The 24528-nt window shown below is 39.2% G+C and overlaps 3 protein-coding genes and 2 long non-coding RNA genes across 6 annotated transcripts; 1 reads left to right on the forward strand and 4 right to left on the reverse strand.

Annotated features, from left to right (window-relative positions):
• The first annotated feature begins 2901 nt into the window (after nt 1-2901).
• On the forward strand, nt 2902-12004 carry LOC103934034 (translation initiation factor eIF-2B subunit epsilon). Of its 2 annotated transcripts, XM_048577128.1 has the most exons (15): nt 2903-3156; nt 3762-3992; nt 4482-4796; nt 5620-5727; nt 5815-6004; nt 6770-7032; nt 7618-7747; nt 8231-8310; nt 9063-9311; nt 9398-9474; nt 9798-9889; nt 10313-10395; nt 10851-10919; nt 11163-11288; nt 11668-12004. In XM_048577128.1, the coding sequence occupies exons 1-15, from the start codon at nt 3022-3024 to the stop codon at nt 11716-11718; spliced, it is 2199 nt and encodes a 732-aa protein (XP_048433085.1). In that variant the 5' UTR covers nt 2903-3021; the 3' UTR covers nt 11719-12004. The 2 variants fall into 2 exon arrangements, with proteins under 2 accessions (XP_048433086.1, XP_048433085.1); XM_048577129.1 differs by lacking the exon at nt 5620-5727 and having other exon boundaries at nt 2902-3156.
• Nucleotides 12005-12394: 390 nt separating this feature from the next.
• On the reverse strand, nt 12395-13488 carry LOC103934035. Its single transcript, XR_665210.3, has 2 exons — nt 12885-13488; nt 12395-12706 (listed from the first exon to the last, which is right to left on the reverse strand). It is a non-coding gene; the product is annotated as an uncharacterized LOC103934035 (long non-coding RNA).
• Nucleotides 13489-14713: 1225 nt separating this feature from the next.
• LOC125473907 (vegetative cell wall protein gp1-like) lies at nt 14714-16107 on the reverse strand. Its single transcript, XM_048577330.1, has 2 exons — nt 15038-16107; nt 14714-14965 (listed from the first exon to the last, which is right to left on the reverse strand). Exons 1-2 carry the CDS (start codon nt 15209-15211, stop codon nt 14714-14716), a joined length of 426 nt encoding a protein of 141 aa, XP_048433287.1. The 5' UTR covers nt 15212-16107.
• A 4009-nt stretch (nt 16108-20116) lies between these two features.
• LOC103934036 (basic proline-rich protein) lies at nt 20117-21061 on the reverse strand. Its single transcript, XM_009343764.3, has 2 exons — nt 20891-21061; nt 20117-20740 (listed from the first exon to the last, which is right to left on the reverse strand). The coding sequence occupies exons 1-2, from the start codon at nt 21022-21024 to the stop codon at nt 20479-20481; spliced, it is 396 nt and encodes a 131-aa protein (XP_009342039.2). The 5' UTR covers nt 21025-21061; the 3' UTR covers nt 20117-20478.
• A 2284-nt stretch (nt 21062-23345) lies between these two features.
• On the reverse strand, nt 23346-24160 carry LOC125467975. The gene is made up of 2 exons (XR_665211.2): nt 23864-24160; nt 23346-23648 (listed from the first exon to the last, which is right to left on the reverse strand). It is a non-coding gene; the product is annotated as an uncharacterized LOC125467975 (long non-coding RNA).
• Between the last annotated feature and the right edge of the window lie 368 nt (nt 24161-24528).

Here is a 24528-nt window from a genome sequence, read left to right on the forward strand (position 1 = left end):
ACTTGTACAAGCTAAACTACTTATCGTATTGTAACTACCTATCATGGTGGAATAAGTAAGTTTACATGATTCTAACAGTAAGATGTAGTCTTCCATCTTGGTAATGTTAAAAGCCCCCGAAGCTAACACAATCAATGTCAAAAAGCCTCTTGAGCAATTACTTACATAAAACAATCAATGTATAATGCTCGCGAATCATGTAGACTATAATCATGTAACAAATACCAGCAAAAATGAAGCTTACTGTTGTAAACGACTCAACAAAAACCTGTAAAATTACTTGTAGTTCTCATAGCTTCATGCGAATTCAAATTCAAATTTGGATACTAATCTGCAGGAATCGCAAGGAAAATTCAAAACAGGAGTCGGATAGAGTTTTTGATGAAACGACGAGATTTGATGAGTAACTTTTTTTTTATTTTAATACAATGATATATTTTATACTAAAAAAGATGAGAGTTTTTTATGAAATGATGAGATTTGATGTGTAACTTAAAGTTCCATGTTAATTCTGGAAGAGTCATGATAAAACATTCAACGATAGTTGGTGCAATTTTGTTTTCAATTATGGACACTTTAATTGCTCTACTTATTAGACCCTACCTATGACTGTGCAATACATTAGACCCATATCAAAACATGCGGATTAGGATCCTCTCATGAGCAAAGGGTGAGAATCCTCTTGACCAAGCCCATCATGTCGTTGAAATTTTATCCAATGACTACAAACAGAGGGGCCCTCTAAAAGTTATAATAATTGTAGCTGTTGGATAAAATTTCAACGGCCTAATGGGCTTGGCCAGGAGGATCCTCACTAAGGATGGGCAAATACTCATTGGTTATGGATAACTGCGGTTATCCGCCCATTTAAATTTGACGGTTACGGTTATGGGTAACCATTTAGATAAATAAATGTTTATGGATATAATCGTTTACCCGTGAAATTTTAATGGACGGTTATGGGTATTACCCGCGGTTATAAACGGGTATCCATTTAACCGTTTATTTTAATATATGTAAAACTAAAATAAAAAAAAATAAAAAATTTCTATCTATGTTTAGTATCCCGAGATATATTTGCTTATAAAGGGCTATATATATATTTATGCCTCACTTGAGAGAAAAATATAATTGATAAAACGGGCTAATATTTAATATATATGATTGAATGTGCTAAAGCATTAGTGTTCGACATTTTTGTTTTGGAGTCTTTTGAAGCTTTAACCAATTCAAGATAATGATTACGTTGAGCATTTAGAAACATGTTATTATTAGATGATGCGTACCTATATATATATATTTAATTGGCCTCGAGTTTTCAATAAATATTTGACCCCAAAATTAGAAATTGATTAAATGGCTTGGATCGATGAACATATGTTTCTAAATAAAAATCCAAATATTTATCAAATTAGTCTATTAGCAGACTGATGCGTACTTATATATATATATATATATATATGTATACAAGAATATTAATTAACCTACAACCATGCATGATTCTTGTAATAGATTGACCATCAAATAATTGGGGGACATCGCATATATTCATAAATAATATTGCTGTTAATATAAAAATACATGTTAAATGTACTTATAACGGAATTTAATAGTTAGAAAAAAAGAAAATTATGACAAATTTCTTTTTAATTTTCAAGTTGTTAAAAAAATAGGTAGACGGGTAAAAAAAAAAAAAGAAAAGTAAATGGGTACGTAGTTATGGGTAAATGAGTATGATTAACTGTTTATAAACGGTTATGGGTATGAGTATGGGTATACCCGTTTATGTAAATACCCAACGGATAAACGGTTATGTGGGTAAAAGCTTAAATGGTTATAGGTAAATAATCGCGGTTACCCACCCACCATAACCGTTGCCCATCCCTAGTTGTGTGAAACCATACAAGAGGTTCGATCTTTATGTTTGTGGTCACATAGTCAGTGTCATATGATGAGTGGACCTTAGATCAATTTTAATTAAAAAGGTAATGCAAAGTATATTAAAGTATGTGGGGGTGGAATTAAGAAAAGGGTGTGTTATCCACACACTTTTTACACATCCGTCTTAATTTTTGATCATCGGATCGAATAAATAAAAAAATATAAAAAAACATGTATAAGAAGTAAAAACGGATGTGTGGATAGCACTGCCCGTCAACAAAATGTAGGATGTGATTAAAAGTTAAAACAAACCTGAACAAAAATAAATAAAAATCATTCAAGATTTATTTTGTTTTTTCTTCATACAATGTATGCCCGTGATTGCTCGAGACGGGTCGTTCCGGCCCGAAGAACGCACTAAATAACCAAAGCCCAAAAATAGTTTCGATAATTACTCTGGTTTATTTAGGATTCGTTTGAATGTGCTACTTTATAAAGCGCTTTTACTCACTAACGTTTTTTGTTTGTAGCACTTTTCAGTAAAGCTTATGTGATGAAGTAGTTTGTTTGTTTTTTGTTTTTTTGTTTTATCAATGAAGAAGTAGTTTGTTGTTTGGCATGCAACTAACTAAGCATTTTTGTATTGTATAAAAGCAATTTTTTCGGAAGAGGATCCTTTTCCTAAGGATCATAGGGATTCCGTTATCGTGATCATTCATCGTACATCGTGCGATCAGTTTTTTTTAGGTATTATTTATATTTAATTTTAAATTTTAAATTTTGAAATGATTTATAGCTGTACGATATACGATAAGCAATCACGATTACAGAATCCCTAAAATCTCTAGGAAAAAAATCCGACGAGAATCCTTTTTCCCAATTTTTCGACCGTCAATTTGTTCCTTCGTCAAAGTATAATAAAACGACGGCCACGTGGCCTCTTATTATTGGGTAAAACAATCTCACGGCGAACGCCGTCAGCGCATAGGAACCGCACCCCCCAATCCACAGTCGAATATTGCTTCTCTCACTCTCTGTTTGCACAGTGGGTTTTTTAATTAGGGTTTTTCTACATTGACAGCTTACAATTCTCTGTCGTTCGATTAATTCATCGGAGTTCATCCGGGGAAGACGACGACAATGGGCGCACAGAAAAAAGGTGCATCTAGGGTTTCAGAGGACCCTGAGGAACTGGCACATGTCCCCTTGCAGGCCATCCTCTTAGCTGATAGTTTCACCACCAAATTCCGACCCATCACACTCGAACGCCCCAAAGTATATATCTTTCTCTCTCTTTATATCTATATGCATGCATTATATATATATATGTGTGTGTGTGTGTGTGCGCGCGCGCGCGCGCGTATAGCATATGATTTATATATATGTATGTATGTGTTTTGACATTTGTGTGTATATATTTACATGAATGTATATATGTAAATGCAATTCAAATAGTTTATAATGCTGTTTTAGAGGAATGGAAACAAGGGCTTTCGGAAAATTTGCGAAGTTTCGATCTTTTTTTTTATTGGTTTTCGATGATAGTTTTGGAAATTTGCAACTAAACAGATATTATCGTGGCTAATTGGGTTAGTATAATGGTTAATTGGTTTAATTGAGCTTAAGGAATGTTGATAACTGTTTCTGCTACTAGGCTGCTGGCTTAAAACTTTTAACATGTTTTCGACTGCTCTTGTTGAACGCTAACACTTGACGGTGAAACTAGAAAATGAAGAAGGTATTAAGAAGTTTTTTGTTTGAATATTTTGTGTGGAGATGATCTTATAGGTAGTGACATCTGTATGCGCAACAAAGCTATGAATACAAGTATTCTATGTGCATTGTCATGTTTACTGCTTTTTTCTTTTGTTCTGATGAAGGTGCTGTTGCCGTTGGTAAATGTCCCGATGATCAATTACACCTTAGCATGGCTTGAATCAGCTGGCGTCGAGGAGGTTTTTGTTTTTTGTTGTGCTCATTCTAAGCAAGTGATTGATTATTTGGAGAGTTCAGAGTGGTTTGCTCAACCAAACTTCACAGTCACAACGATTGAGTCACATAATTCTGTTAGTGCTGGAGATGCTCTGCGCTTGATATATGAGCGCAACGTGGTATGTTCATATCTTAACCTTATTGTGTTTTGTTTTGTCTATGTTTCCAAATATACTTAGACTTATATCTATATTCTTCATTTTGAGATAAGATCAATAGAGGCATGATGTTTGTGATTTTGAAAAGTAGGAATCCCATTTGAACTGGGTCGATGGTACATGACATAATACAAGGCTCTGCCTCTATACTCAAGATATTTTATTTCATCACAAATAGAAGACTTTCCCCCTTTATTCCAAATGACATTATCACATCAGGTCACTAATTCTTAATATGGTTAACTTGTACTAGAGTTACTCTACTTTCTCTGAAATTTTTGGATAATGTAATAGAATCTGAGATTTGTAGGGTGTTCGTTCCCCCTTTTGCCGCTACTCCTGTAACTATTTATTTTTTAGTGAGGTTAATTTAAACATATCCTGAATCTTTACAGTTGCAACATTTTTTGTACACTAGAATTTTTATTATTTTCCCTCTTTCCTCTACAGATACATGGAGATTTTGTCCTAATTAGTGGGGACACTGTGAGCAACATGTCACTTACTCAGGTGCTTCAAGAACATAAAGAGAGAAGAAAAAAAGATAGTAATGCTGTGATGACAATAGTTATAAAACGGTCAAAGCCTTCTCAGATCACTCATCAATCTCGACTTGGCACTGATGAGCTGTTTATGGCAACAGATCCTAATACAAAGCAGCTTTTATATTATGAGGACAAGGCAGACGATACAAACGGATCTATATATCTCGATAAGTTGTTGATCGCTGAGAACCCTACAATTACTTTACACAATGATAAACAGGTAACATCTCAGCCCTGCCTTGAAATTTTGTGGCTGTTTATTAATCTCTGTAGAAAGTCTACTTGATCTTTTTGTAGTGATCCTCAATAAATCTTAGTTGTTTTACTGTCATCTGGTGGGGTCTTTCATTGTAATGTGCCTGTTGAAGGATCTTGCGGATGTTCAATTACTCTATTAGGTCTCCATTTGTACTTACCCAGTAAAATAAATAACCATAATAAAAAGTTGGTATCTGACATGGAATTTGTGTGAATATGAAAACAAAAGAGATTTGAAAAGACTCCTAATTTAGAAATTTAGGACCCTTTAGTTTGCAAAATCTCTTTGCTAATTCTTCCCAAGCATTACCAAATGAGATGAAGCAAAGTAGCCTTGTCCATGATTCAAGATTGACCCTGATTGCTTCTGTAATTAATGGAACTGAACCTTGAATCACACCTGTAGGTTTATTTGATTCATCAGTTCACCTGTATTAGGATATTATATTCAGTATAACGCTTATTAGAATCTGTAGTGATCTGTAGTTTTAGTTTTGGATTTCATGTTTCTCACTACTCTTGAAGTTAAGGGAAAAAAATTCTTTCCTGTTATTTAGGGACTCACAGTTGATAGATTTTTTGAATTCTCTTGGGGTAGAAATGGGTTTATGGCATGGGTCTCATATTATCAAAAGGCTGTTGTATCTTCTTGGGGCAATGTGGCTGATGATGCCCCTGGTGTGAATCTATTTTGCAGAATTACCATTCACATTTTTATTGTGTTTGTATGGTGTGAATCTATTCCAACAACTGTTCCACCAACTTTTTATTGTTAAAATCTGCAGGATTGCCATATTGACATATGCTCTCCTGAAGTCCTCAGCCTTTTCACAGACAATTTTGATTATCAACATCTACGTCGTCACTTTTTGAAGGGATTGCTTCTTGATGATGTATGTCTTGTATTGGACATCTCTTTGTTTATTCTGTGTTTATAGTTTACCTTGCAATTCTTCTAAGGGAACCATCTATCCATTCAGATTATGGGTTACAAAATATTCACTCATGAAATTCACTCGAGTTATGCGGCTAGAATTGACAACTTCCGAAGCTATGATACAGTTAGTAAGGACATAATTCAGAGATGGACTTACCCATTGGTGCCAGATGTGAAGTTTTTTGGGAATTCTTCAATAAAACTGGAAAGACAGGGGATGTATCGAGCATCAGGTAATGTTCTGTTTATTGATATGTGACATATAAATCGCGTATAATTATTTATGTATTTAATTTACCCTTTTGGTTTTGTTTTGTTTGTTTTGTTTTGGGAGGGGGGGGTGCTTAGGGGCAGGGGGAGGGGTTGCTAACTGTGGACGTCTTGATGAATCTTCTTTTAGATATTTAGTGTACCGTCCTGTTTTATTTTTTTAAATGATTGTGTTCTATCACATCTAACCGATATTCTAAAACCGTGGTTTGGTTCCAACTTCCGAGTGATTTTTCACTATCATGTTGGCTGTCTTCATAAAGTCATTTGTTGGATAATTGTTCTTTGTGCCAATTCTTCAAATTCGCATCATAAATGCTATATGTCATCCTTTCCTACCTTTACGATCTGCCCTTCCCTATCGAAAGTAAGATTTGATCACCTAGTATTTGGTATAATTATAACATCAAGAGACTTTATGAAGGCCAATGCTTATAAAGTATGTTGACTTTATTTCCTAAGGTCCTTGCATGCATAGATATATTGTGACTTAAGTTAAACTAATACTTGACTTCTAATTATAAGCAGTGAACTTAGAAAAAAAAAATCCCTTACTCAACTGCTGGAATAATGTGGCCTTTACGTACTAAAGTTAGCATTCACTTTGTAAACATAGTAATAGCATGCCTGGTTGCTCCTGAAATGGTTGTCTGCTAATTGTAAACTTAACCGGTTTGCTATTTTTTTAATCTTATTATGTGTGATTTGATAAACTAGCTTCTCTTCAGACATAGGGCTATCACGCTCTGCACAGATTGGGCCTTTTACGGTCATTGGGAGTGGCACCAAGATTGGGAACAACACCAAAATTACAAATTCTGTTATTGGGGAAGGGTGCTCTATTGGATCAAATGTCTCAATAGAAGGCTCCTATATATGGGATAATGCCACCATTGAAGATGGCTGCAAGCTGAGGCATGCTATTGTATGTGATGGAGTGATAATGAAGTCTGGAGCAGTTTTGGAACCTGGTGTAGTTTTGTCTTTCAAGGTATGTGCCTTTAATCCTGTTATAGCACTATTTCAAACTGTCAAATGTTAGTTCTTCTTTCTTGTCTATATAATGCTCAAAAAGAAAAAACTGAAGAAAATTGTACAATATTGTACAATACAGATAGTAAGCAGTTTACTGGCCCACATATATAGTCAGAATCTTTTTACAGCGTTATAAATTCATTTGGACTTGTATTCTAGTGCTGATAAGATCTTTAAAATCTGTTGATGTTAAAATTAAGTTCTGAAATCAAAAGATTCATAACTTATATTCCCTTGATGTTAAAATTGTGCCTTGTAATCGTTTGCAAACTCCATGTTTAAATAGCATTTTCAGTTTGCAGTGTATTTGCCATTTCGTCCTGAGAAACACCTGTATTTCTCTCTTTTACTGTTATTTTGATGTCATGCTTGATATTTTCTTAGAAGGAAATGTGAACCTTTGCCTGCTCAAATTTAGTTTGTCTTTGCAAATTGATCTTTCCTTTTTGTCTGGATTTGTATGAGCCAAATACATACATTTTGCTTGTGGTTTTCTGATGTCTTATCGATCTTAATGTGCTTTTACACTCTTTACCTTCAGGTTGTTATAGGACAAAAATTTATTGTCCCTTCATACTCAAAGGTATCTCGACTGCAGCAGCCAACTAAGCTAGATAGTGACGATGAGCTGGAGTACGCTGACAATAGCAGCGGGATTGCAGAAATGTCATGTAATGCTTTGAAATTTTGTTCCTAAGCTTCATGTTTGGTCTTGTTGAGTTCTGTTATGTGCAAAAGAATGGTCTTAGCCATGTGTAATACTTTTAAGGCATCTGCTTTTTATTAGTCATATTGCTGCTCTTTAGATACTACAGATAATTAGGCAGTAAATTTGTTGGAGTAGGATGATTTACTGGATTCTTTGTTTTATTTTGTGGATGACAATGGTTATTGATTTCCATAACTTCGTAATAAATGTCTCATGTCATCCAGAATGCAATGAATTTATACTTGTTAATTGTCTATTTGATAAAATTAGTATTGATTGTCAGCTTTGTTTGTCTGGATGTAGTAGTGGATATTGCAAACTTTGTTAGGGACAGCTGTTCAGTATTTTTAACCTCATTTAATTCCTTTTGTTTATACTAGTTATTAATAGTAAGAGGTGTAATCTTTCTCATTGATATTTATCCTTGTCATGTGGTTACCTGCAGCTATCACACCTACTGTGGATAAACTAAATGAGGAAACAACGAACCAACGAATGGAGACACAATGTTGGCCCAAATCTGAGGTTAGCTATGTAGTTTGATACTGTGTTGTCTTGTATTCTCTGTAAATGCAAAAATTGTACAGTAAGTGCACTAAAGCTTTGGTGAACGGCTAAGTGTACTAAAGCTTTGGTGAACGGCTAAGCTCGTTAAGAGTAGATACTTGGGTTTTGAAGATTTAAGACAAAAAATTAAAAAAAAATTGCTCAGACTAGCATTAATATTATGGGTGTTTGATTATTATACTTCACTCAGACATAGCATTGGATGACACAATCCCTTGAAATCTAGACTGAAAGACGACTATGTGTGGATTTATGTCTATAAATTAGTTACGATTTAGCTTGCTCACAGCATGGTCCCTCCAATTTATAGGTAAATGTGGGTGAGAAGGGGGAAGGGTGTGCATTTTTTCTCCTCATTAGTGTTTAAATGACCCTCAGATAGGGATGCCCCCAAGTGTGAGTATGGTTTGAATTCAAACACTAACAGGGGGAGGGGGGAGAATCGTTGACTTGAAAGAGCATTTGAAAATAAATCAATGACCACTGTTTGCTTTGACTTTGAACAACACCCATTCCTTTTTTTGCTATGTAAAGAAGCTTGTACATTTCTCTTTATATATGCAATGATGAGCTACAGCATTGTTTTAGTTCCATATTTCCCTCTTGTAAATAATGAGAATATTGTCTCACTTGCAATTTTTTATATGTTGTGGACTGTACTGCTGCATTTATCTTGACATTCTCTGATAACAGTTGTTATTGTCGGTCAGCTTGGTACTGGTGGGGCTGGTTATGTTTGGTCAATTTGTGAAGGAGGCCACGATGAGGAGTGGAGGCATTCAGTTGCTCCCATTCCTGCTGACAAACTTTTGGAGGCAATAGATGCTGCAGATGATGATTTGGAGCATGCTCAAGATGGCAGCTCCCTCCCACCTTCAGGAGAGTTAAAACCTGATTCTAATGATTCTGAAGGCGATGATGGAGAGTTTCGAGATGATTCTGCCTACTTTGAGAGAGAGGTGAACATTGTCAATTAGAATGCTGATGGTAAATACACACATACAAAGTTAAAACCAATCCTCAACAATTTCATTGTCATCTGCAGGTTGAAGCAACCTTTCTAAGAGCTGTGCATGAGAACATACAAGTAGACCACGTCATATTAGAAGTGAATTCACTGAGGTATTCCTTCGGTTTTCCCAATAGAACTCTATCAGTTACTCTTTTCCTTGTTATTGCACCTCTTATTTTTACATTTTCTGAAGGTATGCAAAATGTTCATTCTCTCTTAATATTTCAAGTTGTAGGCACAAACACGTATCTGATGAAACGGTGCTAACTTATATTGATTTTTTATTATTTTATTATTTTATTTATTAAACCACTCATGATTACTTGCTTTTGTTAATTTCTTCAATTCTTGCATGATCTTTTATCCATATTTTGTAATGCGTTAGTATGTATGCTTTTGTTATTGATGCTTGCCACTTTTTTGTCCATTGCAGGCTGTCATACAACAAGGTGGCTGCGGACTGTGCTGGAGCTTTATTTTATTCAATGATGAAATTGGCATTAGAAACTCCACATGGTTCACCAGGTAGCTTTTCCCGAACTTGCTATTATCTTCCCAACTTTTCATTCAAGTAAACTTCTTTATGATTGGAAACTTGTATTAACATACTTTGAGAAATATGCTTCTATTTCCATGTTTAACAATCGGCATTCTCTGGAAAAGTAAAAAGGAATAATTCAATGAGGTGCCAAAGAAAAGGTGGGTGGTTTGGGTTTTGGAAGGGTTTTTCTCTATCTATAAGTTAAGATCACATTGGGGGTAAGGCGTGCATACATGAAGTGGTCAAGGTTTTCTAAGTTTTCTTTACAGCATCCATATCTTAATTGAACAATTACATTGTAATTTTTGCTCAGCTGCAGTGTGAGTGCTATTTTCATATTACTAACGTTGTTTGTCTTGCTTCTTGACATACGGTCTTAACTAAATCTTGTTCAATTCCTTTCTTAGGTGAATTGGTTCAAGCTACTGTTAACATATTTGCAAAATGGAAAAAAATGCTGAAGTCTTACCTAGCAGAAATAGACGAGGAGGTTTGTAATTGAATCCTTTTCTTTCATGCTTGTATTCACTTCTTCAACCATTAAACTCTACAATGGTCTCTTGCACAAGTGAGATTAGTTCCCCCTCCCTTCTAGCTTCTGCAGACGTGCTGATTTCATTTTTATATCTGCACTATTCATTTACTTTCTTAAGCTTCGACGGTAGTGTGTGTGTTCCCTGTGCAATCATATTAACCTTTGTTTCCATTTGACTTGAACCACGAGTAGGTCAAATATCCTATCCTTTATAAAGCATATTAAGTCCAATAAGTAAATTTTATGTTCACTTTTTCGAGTAACTGCTGGACACCATGATCCCTTCGTTTTGACGGTTGTTAATGCTATGCTGATTATTCCTGTAGAAACTGGGTTGCTAATTTTACCTTTACAGAATTGCGATGCTTATTTTGGTTAGTGTTTTGTACTGAGTATTTTTCAACTTCCAGATTGAAGTGATACTTAGATTTGAAGAAATGTGTGAGTCCTTTAAGGAATTCTCTCCTGTGTTTGACAAGGTACGTCTTCCTACACATGATCATAAACTAAGTACTATATGTTTCTGCCAAGTGCTTTTGCCAGGCTTTTTCTTAAGCAATGAAAAGCTATGGATAAAGCCATCTCAGAAACTTTTTTGAATAAACGCTTTGCCAAAGTTTAATGAGATATTTGTTGTAACTTAGCCCTTTTTATTATCCTTAATTTCGTTTGCAATTTTGATCAGTTTAATTTATTTTCTGACTTATAATTTACTTTTCCAGATATTGCATCAACTGTACGAATTAGAATTTATACAAGAAGAAGCTATTATGAGGTGGGATGCCGAAAAGAAAAATGCAGAGGAAACAGATAGAGTTTATGTCAAGCAATCAGCGGCCTTTATTCAAGTAAGTACCATTATTTGATTTCTGTTCTATTACCTTACGCGATGATTAATAATCATTATATAATATAACGCACGCATGCTGCCATTTCACTAGGTGCAATTATTTATTCTATCAGTTATGCAAATTCACGCCAGTGGCTGAGCTTTTTTAAATGAAATACGTCGAAATTTGACATAGAAGTCTCTGTTATGTCCGTATACATTCAACTTAAGAGAATAGTTTACAATTTGGGTTAATTTATTGAATGAAAAAGAAAAGGTTGATTTCTGGCAACCAAAATTTGATGGCATGAACTTAATAGTGTATCTTTTTTAGTTAAATTTCGTATGATGTTAGCCTTGCTTCACAGCAGTTTCATCTTTTGTGTCTTATGTCTCAGTGGTTGAGGGAAGCCGAAGAAGAAGAAGAAGATGAAGAAGATGAAGAATAGGGAGCAGGTGATGTACGTAGGTCCAATTTCGTAGCGTGTGCTTTAAACGAAGCGGGATGTATGTTGAACGAGTGTTTTCAGATAATGTTGTATGGTAGAAAGGGATAGCCCTTGTCCATAGGCCGGAAAATGGGTTTTGCAAATTATCATGCACTTTGCATGTGTGTAATTTTTGACAGAAAATCAATAGTAACGTTCTGTGTATTTTTACTGTTGTTCGAGGATATTTCTAAGAGACATGGTATTGTTAAGCTTACAGGGAGAAATGTCAATGATTCTTCGTTAATATTATGTTTAAGGGTAAATTTACGTCGTTTTTAATGTAATTTAATCCTCTCTAATACAAACTTTAGTCGTAAATATAAACATCATCGGAAAAAAAGTACGAGTATAAAGTTGCAAGAACATTATTTAAGGCGTCAACCAGTTAGTACGCTAAATATGATGCTAGCCACTTATCTCGACCCGCTCTCATCACCAAAATAAGATCACCTCAAAAGATTTAACCAAATTGGATCTGTTATTGTGAAAACTTTCATTGTTCATGGGAAATATTGTGTTCGTCTATTTGTTTTAGTACAGTTAGAAGGTCGAAATGATGCTGCAGCAGCAGCAGCAGAAGGGCAATTATCTCTGCCCAAAAGTGTAAGAAACATGAAGGAAATCTGCAAATTGATGAAATTAAACACAAAAATTGAATACGATTCAAAGGAAGAATACCGAGTATTGAGGAGCAAGTTGCAACGCACACAACATTTGCAACATCTCTCTCTCACTTGTTTATTACATAACATGTAGTCAAACTCAACAGAAAAAAATTATAGATAAAAGCTACAGGAACATGATCAACAAGCCTGGAACGTAGTGAGTTGATGATGTTCACCAACGAGGGGGGCCCCCGCCAGGGCCACCTGGTCCACCAGGGCCGCCGCCGAACACTGGCCCACAGCAGCTCTCAAACAAGCAGCAGCAGCACAAGATATAAGCACTGCAGTAGCAATACACGCCAAGATGATATTAGTTAGAAAAAAACTTAAAAACAAGAATATAAGCAGCTAGCTGGTGAAGCTACATTTCGGATAATATTACGGATAATACTTAGGTCCTGACTAGACAGATATAATGTTAGTCGTAAATGAACAATGTTTGCATTCTGCTAAACTCACCAAGATGAAAGAAGGCTGCATATACCGCTACAGAGGGCACCTAAGCAACCAAAGCCCGGCGGCCCTCCCGGACCTCCTGGCCCTCCTCCCGGCGGTCCCCATGGTGGCATTCCTCTCTGATGGAGATGATGATCTGATCTCTCTCTCTTTCTCTCTCTCTCTCTTGATCAAAAAAGACCTATGGATATTTCTTCAGCTTCCTTTCTTGCTGAAATTGCAACGTAGCTATTGAAGTTGATCGGCTATATATACATAAAACTCTTGTATATCTATATATTTGTGGATAATTATGTTGAAACTTTTAGAGAGAGAGGGAGAGAGAGAGGGAGAGAGAGAGAGCTTAATGGCTAAGTATGGCATTCAATATTCTTTTCTATCTCGCTTTCTTCTTTAATTTGGTGGTTGTTGGATTGAGGAAACAACGGTCCCGTTGTTTCATCTACTTCACGGGGAAGTAACAAACCTAATGTTCATGCATAAACCTAACATTCAAACCTTCCCTTTCGTTACCGACAAGATAAACAAAAGGTTTGTCGTGGCATCATAGCTAGCTATTTCAATATTCAAAAAGTTCATACAAAATTGTTTTTTTTTTTGGTCAAAGTATAATTGTTTGGGCCCAAAATACTATGGTTGGGCCGAGCAGGTAGATGTGCTCGGCCCAAGGTGATGACAAATGCTATGGGCCGAATAATGAAACCCGGGCCAGCTGGCAGGGTCGGCCAAATTCTATCATAAGTAGTCCAGATGAATGGAAAAGGTCGAGGAAATCCTGGTGTGACCAGGATTCTCGACCGGCAAGGAATAAAGCCTCAAAAGGAGGAAAATTCAGAATCCCAGTAGGAGTAGGATTGTTCGAGTTAGAGGTGAAATGGGACAAGGACTCCCAGTCCGAATCAGAATGCGAATTGGCCTCAAGGAACGGGTGCTATAAATACAAGAATTCACACAATAGAAAGGACCTTCAAAATCAGCATACAATCGCCCTGCGCAAAACCTCTCAAACACCTTGAGATTTTTTCCTTTTCTTTTCCTGCCGACACACCTTCAGTTTGGATAAACAGCACTGTGGAAGCACCCGGCGAGCATCTTCAGTTTGGATAAACAGCACTGCTGCCGCAGAATCAGCCGACCGAGGAGCACCTTCAGTTTGGATAAACAGCACTGCGTCGAGGTCGACCGATTATCTATCTAAGTCTCGGCCGAGAAGGGTTTTCGAACCCTTGTTGGTAGAGGTCATCTTACTAAGCCTTTCCGGCATAGTAGGGTGTTACGAATTGTATTGCTCGGCGCATTGGACGCCGAGTGGTTTTATGATTGGATACTCGCAAGTAAGCTTCAGGGTTCGGCATTCCGACGGCCGAACTACGTTTACCATCAAGACATATATCACATTCGAGTACCTGTGCCCATATAGTTTGGTCTCGATTCGGCGTGCTTATACTCTTACGAATATAATCACAGTGACTGAATCAGGCTCCGACGACTTGTGAACTCCGTAGAATTAGTAGCCTTGTCTTCAGGCTATAGAACCCAGAGGCCGAGAGCGTTCCTTCCTTGGTCGCAATCGCAAGATACAGAAGTCAACAGCGCACCCAACGCGACAACATCAAATTTTACTCCTCGGCCGAGCTCGGCCGACGAGTTGGCACGCCCCGCATTCAACGGAAGGACGTAGTTAGCTTATTAATTACTCGGCCTACATTTGATGGCCACGACGGTGGCCAAGAAATATAGACAACGCCCGTCGGCGCATAGAATTGTCGGTGAAATGACCGTTCGGGCACCTGACAATTAATAGTCTTTTAAGAACATGTGTCATGGGAAAATTAACGCAAAAGGAAAAGACTTACATAGGCCGAGGAGACTTCCTGCGGAGGAATGGGGAGATCTTCATCCTGCGGGTGGATCGGCGACTTGGCCGTGGCCTCAGGGTCGGCCATGGGTCTCTTGCCGCGATCCGCCGCAGGAGGAGACGGTCGAGCGGTCGCCTCGACAACCGGAGGAGGATGGATGGGAGGAGAGTTGACTGGTCGGCGACGGCGTTCCAGGGGGACCTCTTCGCTCTCGCTCTCGACATCCTGAACAAAAAGAAAAACCTTCTGCGTTATGACCAAAAACCTAAAGGAACAAGAGTAAAAGTAGAATTATACCTCCAGAATGACCGTTGGAGAAGAGGGTCCCTCGACAGGTGCAGCCGGCTTCTCCGCGGTAGGCGCCACGACCGGTTCTGAAGCTGGAGCTGGTGCGCCGAGGGGGTCTGCCGTGGCCTCAGGAGGGGAGACGGCTGGAGAAGTCGGGTTTGGAGAAGCCGGGGCAGCCGGCATAGGAGGAGAGCCGGCAGGAGCTGGCGTCCCTGTAGTGTCACTAGGGACGACATGAATCTTCCGGTCGCCCTTCTTCGCCAATTTCTTGACGCGTTTAGAAGGGCGAGAGGCATCATCCTCTGGCTCGGCCGCTCGGTGGGGGCGTTTGGCAGGAACTGCCCGCTCGGTGGCGATGGTCCTCTTCACCAATTTTTTCGCCTTCGCCACCGCGGCGACCACCTCCACCTTCCTCGACACGCGACCCCCTGAAGAGCGAAGTAGTTAGTAACAAGGATTAAGTGATATAAAGAGACGAAAAGAGAGAAGAAAAGCGGAAAAACTACCTTGGGCCGACTCCTTGGGTTGGGCCGAGGGTGTTGACCTGGGACGGTCGCCGAAAATCTTCTTCACCAGACCTTTGGCCGAGGCGTCGAAGAATTCGCCGGTATACTCCTCCCACCAGTCCCCGAAGGTGTCGGTTCCCAAAGATTCAGGAACCGCCGGCCGAATCCGGAATTTCCTGCACTTCTCTTGGAACTCCTGGTCTGACGTCTTACATTCCCTTTCAGAGGAACCGGTAAGACGCCCTCGGCTCAGGAGAGATCGAGAGGTGAGCAGAGGGACGGGGCAGCCTTGAAGATAGCCGAGCTGCCGGGCGAGGAAGTGGGGGTGATAGACCTCCCAGCCGGCTCGGCGGGCATCGCAACCCAGAGGAAGGTCGCGAGCCAGAACAAACGACCCCCAGCGCTGACGGACGTCCGCATCCTCGGACTCGGCCCATGCTGCCGTGGGAAGCCTGAGCGAGGAAGGGTACTCCTGGCGCCGGCACACCAGGAACTCGTCATCCGAGAGGACGTCGAGGCTGAGGAAGTGTTTGAAGACCTCGTCGGCTCGGTGAGGAGGCGCCGGTCGAGAGGCCAGTTGAAGGCCGATGGCGGTTCGGTTGAAGACCGAGGGCGGCCGTTCGGTCGAAGGCAGGAACCTCCGGTCGAAGGGTGGAAAAGTAGACCTGCAACCAGAGTTGGAACACCCAGAGGGGTCCGTTCTGGTGCGGGTCAATCTTGCCAATGGTCGCCTCAGCCAGGCAACGGTAGAGGTTGGCGAGTATGGCTGGACTGAGCGCCAGTAGGCGACCATTAGCCAATGCCTGGGCCACCGGCATGTTCTCGACCAGGCATTTGTTTGACCTGGTACAACAAATGAATTTGTTGTACCAGTAGAAGAGGAAGGCCTCGTGCTCTCCCTTCCTAAGGCCTTCCTCGCCTCGGCTGGCGAAGTGAAGGATGAGAGTGTTGTAGTTGAAGAAGTTCTTGTGGAGTTTTTGAACTTCTTCCCGTGAGGGCTCCCGATCGCCCCGGCTTAGCGTCTCGACGGCCCTATCGTCGAATAGTGCCTTCAGATCGAGATGAGAAGGGTATCCGGAGAGGGCGGCATCAATTGGAAGGCCAGTTGGAGAAGTTCCAAGGATGGCCGAGATGTCGAGGACTGTGGGGCCGAGAGGGCCAAAGGGCAGGATCATAGTGTTGGTGGCCGAACACCATAAACTCAGGGCCGCCATGAGCAGCTCCTTATCCATGGCAATCTCCATGGTCGACAGAATAATGGCATCATAGATGCCAAGAGCATTCCATTCCTTGCCAAAGAATGTGCTCATTCGGTCAACCCAGGCCGCCCAGGCCGTGGTGGTCGAGGGCCAGGCTCCCTGAGGTCGCGCTAGAGTCCATTTAGACCAGTCGAACCCCTGCAGCAGGGGTATTAAACACTGCTCCTTGAGCAGGTTAGTGACAGACGACGGCACGGCGTCTCTGAAGAGGGGACCCAGAATCTGGTGGGTGGTGGCCATGTCGTTTTCAAATCGCAGCGTCTTGACGGCGCTCCGATCGATGAAATCCTTGCACTTATTGATCTCATCAGAGAGCTTCGAAATGAAGGAGGCCATTTGTGGAGAAGAGAGATGTTTTGAAAGAAGGTATTACAGACGGAAGAACTGGAAGGTTTTGCTCGAACGGACAGGAGTGATAAAATTGGGATTTTGGAATTTCTGAAAGCGTAAGATACGAATGACAGAAGTATGGGTATTTATAGGCTTTTCAGATTGAAGATCAAACGTCTGGAATTCGAAAGGTACTGGAATTCGAAAAGCGCTGGTTCAAATTGGGGGAAATTTAACCGGGAAAATCTACAATCATTTCGGATATTTTGGCAACCTGCGAAAATGGGATCGAGGAGTCGAAAATCCAGGACGCACGATTGCGTGCGGCGACAGGTTCAATGCATTAATAAGGATAAGACGTTTCAATTAGTGCACGGTTTCGAGGCTCATGATTGAAGCTTTTAAGAACGGCGGAGAATCGACACGTGGCCACGCGTTGGGGGCAACGAGGAAAGTGCAATCATGTCTCATAAATATGCAGGAATAATGGTCATTAATGAAGTAAAGTAAAAAAAAAAGCAATAAACGTTTTCGCTTCTTCAAGGCCGAGGCTAAACCAAGAGTTAACGGTCGGCGACCTCAGAAGCGAGGGGGCAATGTTTGTGCCCAAAATACTATAGTTGGGCCGAGCAGGTAGATGTGCTCGGCCCAAGGTGATGACAAATGCTATGGGCCGAATAATGAAACCCGGGCCAGCTGGCAGGGTCGGCCAAATCCTATCCTAAGTAGTCCAGATGAATGGAAAAGGTCGAGGAAATCCTTGTGTGACCAGGATTCTCGACCGGCAAGGAATAAAGCCTCAAAAGGAGGAAAATTCAGAATCCCAGTAGGAGTAGGATTGTTCGAGTTAGAGGTGAAATGGGACAAGGACTCCCAGTCCGAATCAGAATGCGAATTGGCCTCAAGGAACGGGTGCTATAAATACAAGAATTCACACAATAAAAAGGACCTTCAAAATCAGCATACAATTGCCCTGCGCAAAACCTCTTAAACACCTTGAGATTTTTTCCTTTTCTTTTCCTGCCGACACACCTTCAGTTTGGATAAACAGCACTGTGGAAGCACCCGGCGAGCATCTTCAGTTTGGATAAACAGCACTGCTGCCGCATAATCAGCCGACCGAGGAGCACCTTCAGTTTGGATAAACAGCACTGTGTCGAGGTTGACCGATTATCTATCTAAGTCTCGGCCGAGAAGGGTTTTCGAACCCTTGTTGGTAGAGGTTATCTTACTAAGCCTTTCCGGCATAGTAGGGTGTTACGAATTGTATTGCTCGGCGCATTGGACGCCGAGTGGTTTTATGATTGGATACTCGCAAGTAAGCTTCAGGGTTCGGCATTCCGACGGCCGAACTACGTTTACCATCAAGACGTATATCACATTTGAGTACCTGTGCCCATATAGTTTGGTCTCGATTCGGCGTGCTTATACTCTTACGAATATAATCACAGTGACTGAATCAGGCTCCGACGACTTGTGAACTCCGTAGAATTAGTAGCCTTGTCTTCAGGCTATAGAACCCAGAGGCCGAGAGCGTTCCTTTCTCGGTCGCAATCGCAAGATACAGAAGTCAACATCGCACCCAACGCGACAACATCAAATTTTACTCCTCGGCCGAGCTCGGCCGACGAGTTGGCACGCCCCGCATTCAACCGAAGGACGTAGTTAGCTTATTAATTACTCGGCCTGCGCGCCACGTAGGTTTTGTAATTTTTATAGTCAACAATAATATATGTATATATTTTTCAACTTCTTAACACAGATGTCTTGTACGTGGACCGACCATTTTTGTAATTTTTTTATATTGCTGTAGTTTTGAGAAAAAATAACAGTAAAAAAAAGGCTAGTTGGTAAGTTTTTTTAGTTAGTGTTACGTTATGCACACCGTCGTTAAGTAAGTATGACACATACTTAAAAGAAAACAAATGACCAATAGAGTACACGATTTAAACTTAATAAATAGTATTAATCTATAGCATTAGCCACTAGTTATGTACACAGCGTATGTATTATATTTCGCTGTTTGAGGTGGATTGAATATTATTCTGCTGTCATAATCTCTATATGTTCTGTTATGTTGAACTCATCATTATATTTTACGTGGCATTCTCTTTAGGATTTACACTGTTTTGCTGCTTTTGTTGGATCTATCAGGATCGAGATAGTATCATTTTAAGTCCTAGCGTTCAAATAGTAGTTTAAAATATGTAATATAACATGATTAACATCTGTTTGGATAAGGGTTTCCTTCTTTTTCAGGTTGAAAATATGCTTAATTCAAAAGGGAAGAAACATGGTGAATCTGAAGTGAAAATAAGGATAAAAAAAAAAAAAAAAAATCATAGTTGGATAAGTGCGATGTAAATTTGATGACGTAGTGGATCGAAAATGAAACATGAAAGGCAAAAATCTAAGTATTCAAATTTGAGCTTCGTTGTCCGATTTGTGCTCATGATCCGTTGTTTTGAAGAAAACGGTATCATGAGTTCAACCTATTGCGTTGTCGTGAATATGGGCTTTTTAAGCCAAATTCTTTCGATTACTATGTTCTATTAGCACTTGAAAATTTTATGATATTTTGTTATTTTCATACTTCGTTTCATATTTGTATTCCTCAAAAATCTAGTGCAAAAGGTATTATAAGTATCCTAGGGAGCTAAGGTTTGATGTATTCATATTATTCGTTAGACGTTGACCTTTTTTCATATTCTCACTGTGGCTTTCATTTCTTACGTATTAAGATTATCGTTTGATACATTTTCTTTGTCACGTTTGCGTCTTAGTGCTACTTTTTCAAACATTTACACATTCATTCACCAGAGGATAAACATCTTGAAATATTTACACATTCATAATTAATTAACAACGTACCAAACTATGTGCTTTAGAACTTCAGAATTTGGTAGTATATATAATGCATCGGTCGAGTATTTTGTGTCGATATTTTCAATTTTATATGTACGAGTTTATTTCATGCAAAAATGAAACAAAAGTAAATAGCAAATTGTAAATTTAAATAAATTTAAAACTCAGTACTGACTCAAGATTACAACTCAGTAATGACTGGAATTACAGACTTGTTCTTCTTGACCCCAGGATCCGAAAAAAGGTGGTCGCCTATGGTTCGATCTCAATTTAACGGTAGCTAATCATTTAATTTTTTTTATTGTACTTTCTTCTCCAATATTAAATTAAACTCAAACAGTAAATGATCACGAATTATTTGGACTCGGAATTTAGTCGGAATTACAACTCTATTTCTAATTCAAAGTTATTGTACACATTCCTGCTACTACTATATAAGCTGTGTATGCGACACGAGAGATTTTTGGAAACTCAAGCCTGCTTGATGATCTCATGGAGGTGGTGGTCCAGGCGGGCCAGGTGGACCGGGGGGGCCAGGTGGGCCAAACGGAGCGGGAGGCCCTGGTGCAGGTGGGCCAAAGGGTGCGGGAGGCCCTAGTGCAGGTGGGCCAAAGGGTGCTGGAGGCCCCGGTGCAGGTGGGCTAAAGGGTGCGGGAGGCCCTGGTGCAGGTGGCCCAAAGGGTGCTGGAGGCCCTGGTGGTGGCCCACCGAAGCAGTCTTGCAATAACCAGCAGCAACACAGAAAACTCACACTGCAAAACTCCCATAAACAAAATGGTCATTTACTCAACATTTTACAACAATTTATTTCGCATTTTTGGATATGTTATGTGCATGGCTTGGGAGAGAAAGAGGGAGAGAAACGAGTAAAGATGTAGATTTATATATACATATATACGTACCATGCACCAATGAAATCAAAAAAGCCACCGAAGAGAGGACGCGGACCAGGAGGTCCTCCAAAACCAGGCGGTCCAGGAGGTCCTCCGAAACCAGGCGGTCCCGGAGGTCCCGGAGGACCTCCACCAGGTCTCATTGGTAGTTAAGCTACGCACTCACTAGGCCTATACGTACGACCACCTTCTTCAACAAAACGAAGCCTGCAGAGAATAATTAAGGTTTTATGCATCGCAGTGCAGTGCAGGGAACAACTTGTACAAGTTCTTAAGGTTGATGATAGCTAGGGTTTATAGGAAGATAGAATTAGCTAGACTATACCAGAAGCAACTACTGTATATATTGTGTTTGACCATATCCTCCAGTCCAGTTTTTAACTTTTTCTTTTTATCATCCAATATTTTTCTCCTGCCATTCTTCCCACCTACCATTCACAACTAAAACTGCAGGTTCATGTATCAAATGACACGATTTCCATTCATACTTTTGTATTTTCCTGTTGAGATCGGAAATTTTTTGGGTATTTACTGGTGTATAGTATAGTATATACAATTAAAATTGCACGTTCGTGCGTATATCAATTCATGATATGATTTCCATTTGAACTTTTGCATTTTCTTGTTGAGATTGAACAACAGAGATTTTTCAGTATACAACGGTGTATAATATAATATACATAGAATTTTGGTTGTTAACTCTTGAATTAATTACTGTATCATTGGTCTCATCAAACGCTTTATTCATTTGTTGTATACAATACACGAAAGCATGGTAAAAATTTGGACGAGGGATATGAATTAGTGTAACTTCCTCACAAGACCAGCAGGATTTTCAAAAAGCTACTCTTATTATATTTTTCATCTCACATTTGTATCATATTTTTAATAAAAATAAGATTCACATGTGTTGATGACCCAAACTAACGCCGCGCCACTTTTTATAAAGAGTCGTTAGCACGACATTGTTTTAGGTATAACGGTGTAACAATGTTACACAAACTACATATGTCGGTACCAAATCACAGTAATGACTTGCAAACAAGGAGAAAGAAATAAAATACGATTTAGAAGAGGAGAAGAATTGAGATTAATTTCTGTGGCTTTTACCCCATTTGTACCAAAACGTTTTTCTTGAATTGTAAGAAGTTTAGGGGGTGTTTGTTTTCCATCTCTAAAATTCACTAGACTGGACTGGACTAAGGGCGTGTTTGTTTCCCACACGGCCTAGATTTAATGAGACTGGCTCTCATCCGCTTCGACTAAAGGAGGGACTAGCTGGTCTTTAGCTAAACCCCCCAAAAACCATAGGATTGCGAATCCCATCTCCAAAGACGATCGCACGCTGCAAGTTTATGAACGTTGCACGTCTGCAAGCATGCTTCTGGGCAACTCTGTTTGCCAACCCATTTCCCAGATCTGAAACCCAGCCTCAGCGCTGCCTAAATCTCAACACCAAAATTCAAAATTCAAATTAAAAAAAATGCAAAACGATAACAACAATCCTAATAGAAAAATTCGTCCTTATTCTCGAAAATTCCCAGAAATTTTTCCTTTTTCCCAGAAAATTCCGAAGAGAAATGGATAGAGAAGGGGAGAAAGTAGCTTTGGACGAAGAGAAATGGAGAGATGGAGAGGGAGGAGAGAGTAGTTTTGGGGACGATTTTGCAGAGGAAAAATGATATTGAAGGTTGTGGTTTTGCAGGACAAAAGATGGAGAAAAGGAGCGTTATGGGGACGAAACTAAAGCAAGAAAAGAAAGAACTCTCCAGAGACAGTCCAGAGAGAGATTGAATAAAAAATTAAAATATTATTGAATTAATAAATGGAACGGAACTAAAGAGTGTTCTAGACACTTCAGAGACAAAATGAAAAAAGATTGAATAAAATAATATTAGATTAAATAATTTAATATTATAGTTGTTACTTATCCTTCTCGTAATCCGTTTCTATATCAAACGCTTCATTAAGTCAGTTCAGCTTAGTCTAGTATAAACCAATCCAACTTAGCTCCGAAAGCTAATCTAGTCTAAAATACTCCGATGCAACAAACACATCCTTACATGATTGTGAAAATGACACGAAAATATAACTTACAACTGTTCAATAACGTATTTTGATTCGATATTTTAAATTTTATATTCGATTTGATTTCATGCTAAAATGAAACAAAAATAAATAGCTAATAATAACTCAACAATGTCTGGAATTACAGACTTATTCTATACCGTAGGATCCAAAGAAATGGTGGTCACTTAATTTTTTTCATTGTACTTTTTAGACGTTCGATCTCAATCAAATGGTAGGTGGTCATTTAATTTTTTTCATTGTACTTCATCCTTCAACATTAAATTAAAGGAAACGAAAAGTTCAAATACTATTTATTTTAACGAAAAACTATATTTTTACGTCAAAAATTTAATTTTGATACCCTTTATTTTATCATTATTGTTAAAACTCAAAGTTTTCAAATCTTTTTCATTAGTTTTCTTTAAATTAAATCGAACGGTGAATGATCACAATTTATATGGATTTTGGAGTTTAGCAGAACAGGACTCGGAATTACAAGTCTCTTTCTAATCCAAAGTTATTGTACATGCATTGCTACTAATATATGCGCGGTACAATTGATTTCTGGAAACTCAAGCCTGCTTGATGATATCATGGAGGTGGCGGCGGTCCAGGCGGGCCGAAGGGTGCAGGAGGCCCTGGTGGTGGCCCACCAAAGCAGTCTTGCAATAACCAGCAGCAGCACAGAAAACTCACACTGCAAAACTCCCATAAACAAAATGGTCATTTCATCAACATTTGTAGAACATTTTATTTCACATTTTCGGATATGGCATGCGCATGGCTTGAGAGAGAGGGAGGGAGAGAAACGAGTTAAGATGTAGATTTACGTACAAAAATACTATCACAAAATTTACAAATTGATACCAAAAACAAATCAAAAGATGTAGATTTACATACATATATACGTACCATGAACCAATAAAATCAAAAAAGCCACCGAAGAGAGGAGGCGGACCAGGAGGGCCGCCGAAACCTGGCGGTCCGGGGGCTCCTGGGGGGCCTCCACCAGGTCCCATTAATGGTAGCTAAGCTACGTACTTACTCTTATAGCCTATACGTACGACCACCACCTTCAACAAAACGAAGCCTGCAGAGAATAAGGTTTAGGGAATGGCAGTGCAGCAGGGAACAACTTGTACAAGTTTTAAAGGTTGATGATACCTAGGGTTTATAGGAAGATAGAATTAACTAGACTAAACCAGAAGCAACCGCTTAACTGTATATATATCCAGTTTTAAAAACCTTAAAACTTTTTCTTTTTTCATTCAACACTTCTCACCTGCCGTTCTTCCCACCTACCATTCACAACTAAAACTGCAGGTTCATATATCAAATGACACGATTCCCATTCATACTTCTGTATTTTCCTGTTGAGATCGAAGAACGGAGATTTTTTAATATGTACTGTTGTAAAGTACAATATAACATACACAACTAAATTGTACGTTCATATGTCAAATGATGATATGATTCCCATTCAAACTTTTCTATTTTTCTGTCGAGATTGAACAATATAGATTGTTCAGTAAACACTGGTGTATACTATAATATACAAGAATTTTAGTCATTAATTC

Source organism: the organism of the source record quoted next, unplaced genomic scaffold (genome assembly GCF_019419815.1).
Source record: "Pyrus x bretschneideri cultivar Hongxiangsu unplaced genomic scaffold, Pyrus_bretschneideri_v1 Contig11, whole genome shotgun sequence".
NCBI lineage: Eukaryota > Viridiplantae > Streptophyta > Magnoliopsida > Rosales > Rosaceae > Pyrus > Pyrus x bretschneideri.

Coding starts and splice junctions, on each gene's coding strand:
- LOC103934034 (XM_048577128.1), top strand. CDS start 3,022: ATGGGCGCACAGAAAAAAGGTGCATCTAGGGTTTCAGAGGACCCTGAG. Junction 7,033..7,617: donor GTGTAGTTTTGTCTTTCAAG/GTATGTGCCTTT, acceptor CTTTACCTTCAG/GTTGTTATAGGACAAAAATT. Junction 10,396..10,850: donor TAGCAGAAATAGACGAGGAG/GTTTGTAATTGA, acceptor TTCAACTTCCAG/ATTGAAGTGATACTTAGATT.
- LOC125473907 (XM_048577330.1), bottom strand. CDS start 15,211: ATGCCGGCTGCCCCGGCTTCTCCAAACCCGACTTCTCCAGCCGTCTCC. Junction 14,966..15,037: donor CTCCAACGGTCATTCTGGAG/GTATAATTCTAC, acceptor CTTTTTGTTCAG/GATGTCGAGAGCGAGAGCGA.
- LOC103934036 (XM_009343764.3), bottom strand. CDS start 21,024: ATGAGACCTGGTGGAGGTCCTCCGGGACCTCCGGGACCGCCTGGTTTC. Junction 20,741..20,890: donor TTTGATTTCATTGGTGCATG/GTACGTATATAT, acceptor GGAGTTTTGCAG/TGTGAGTTTTCTGTGTTGCT.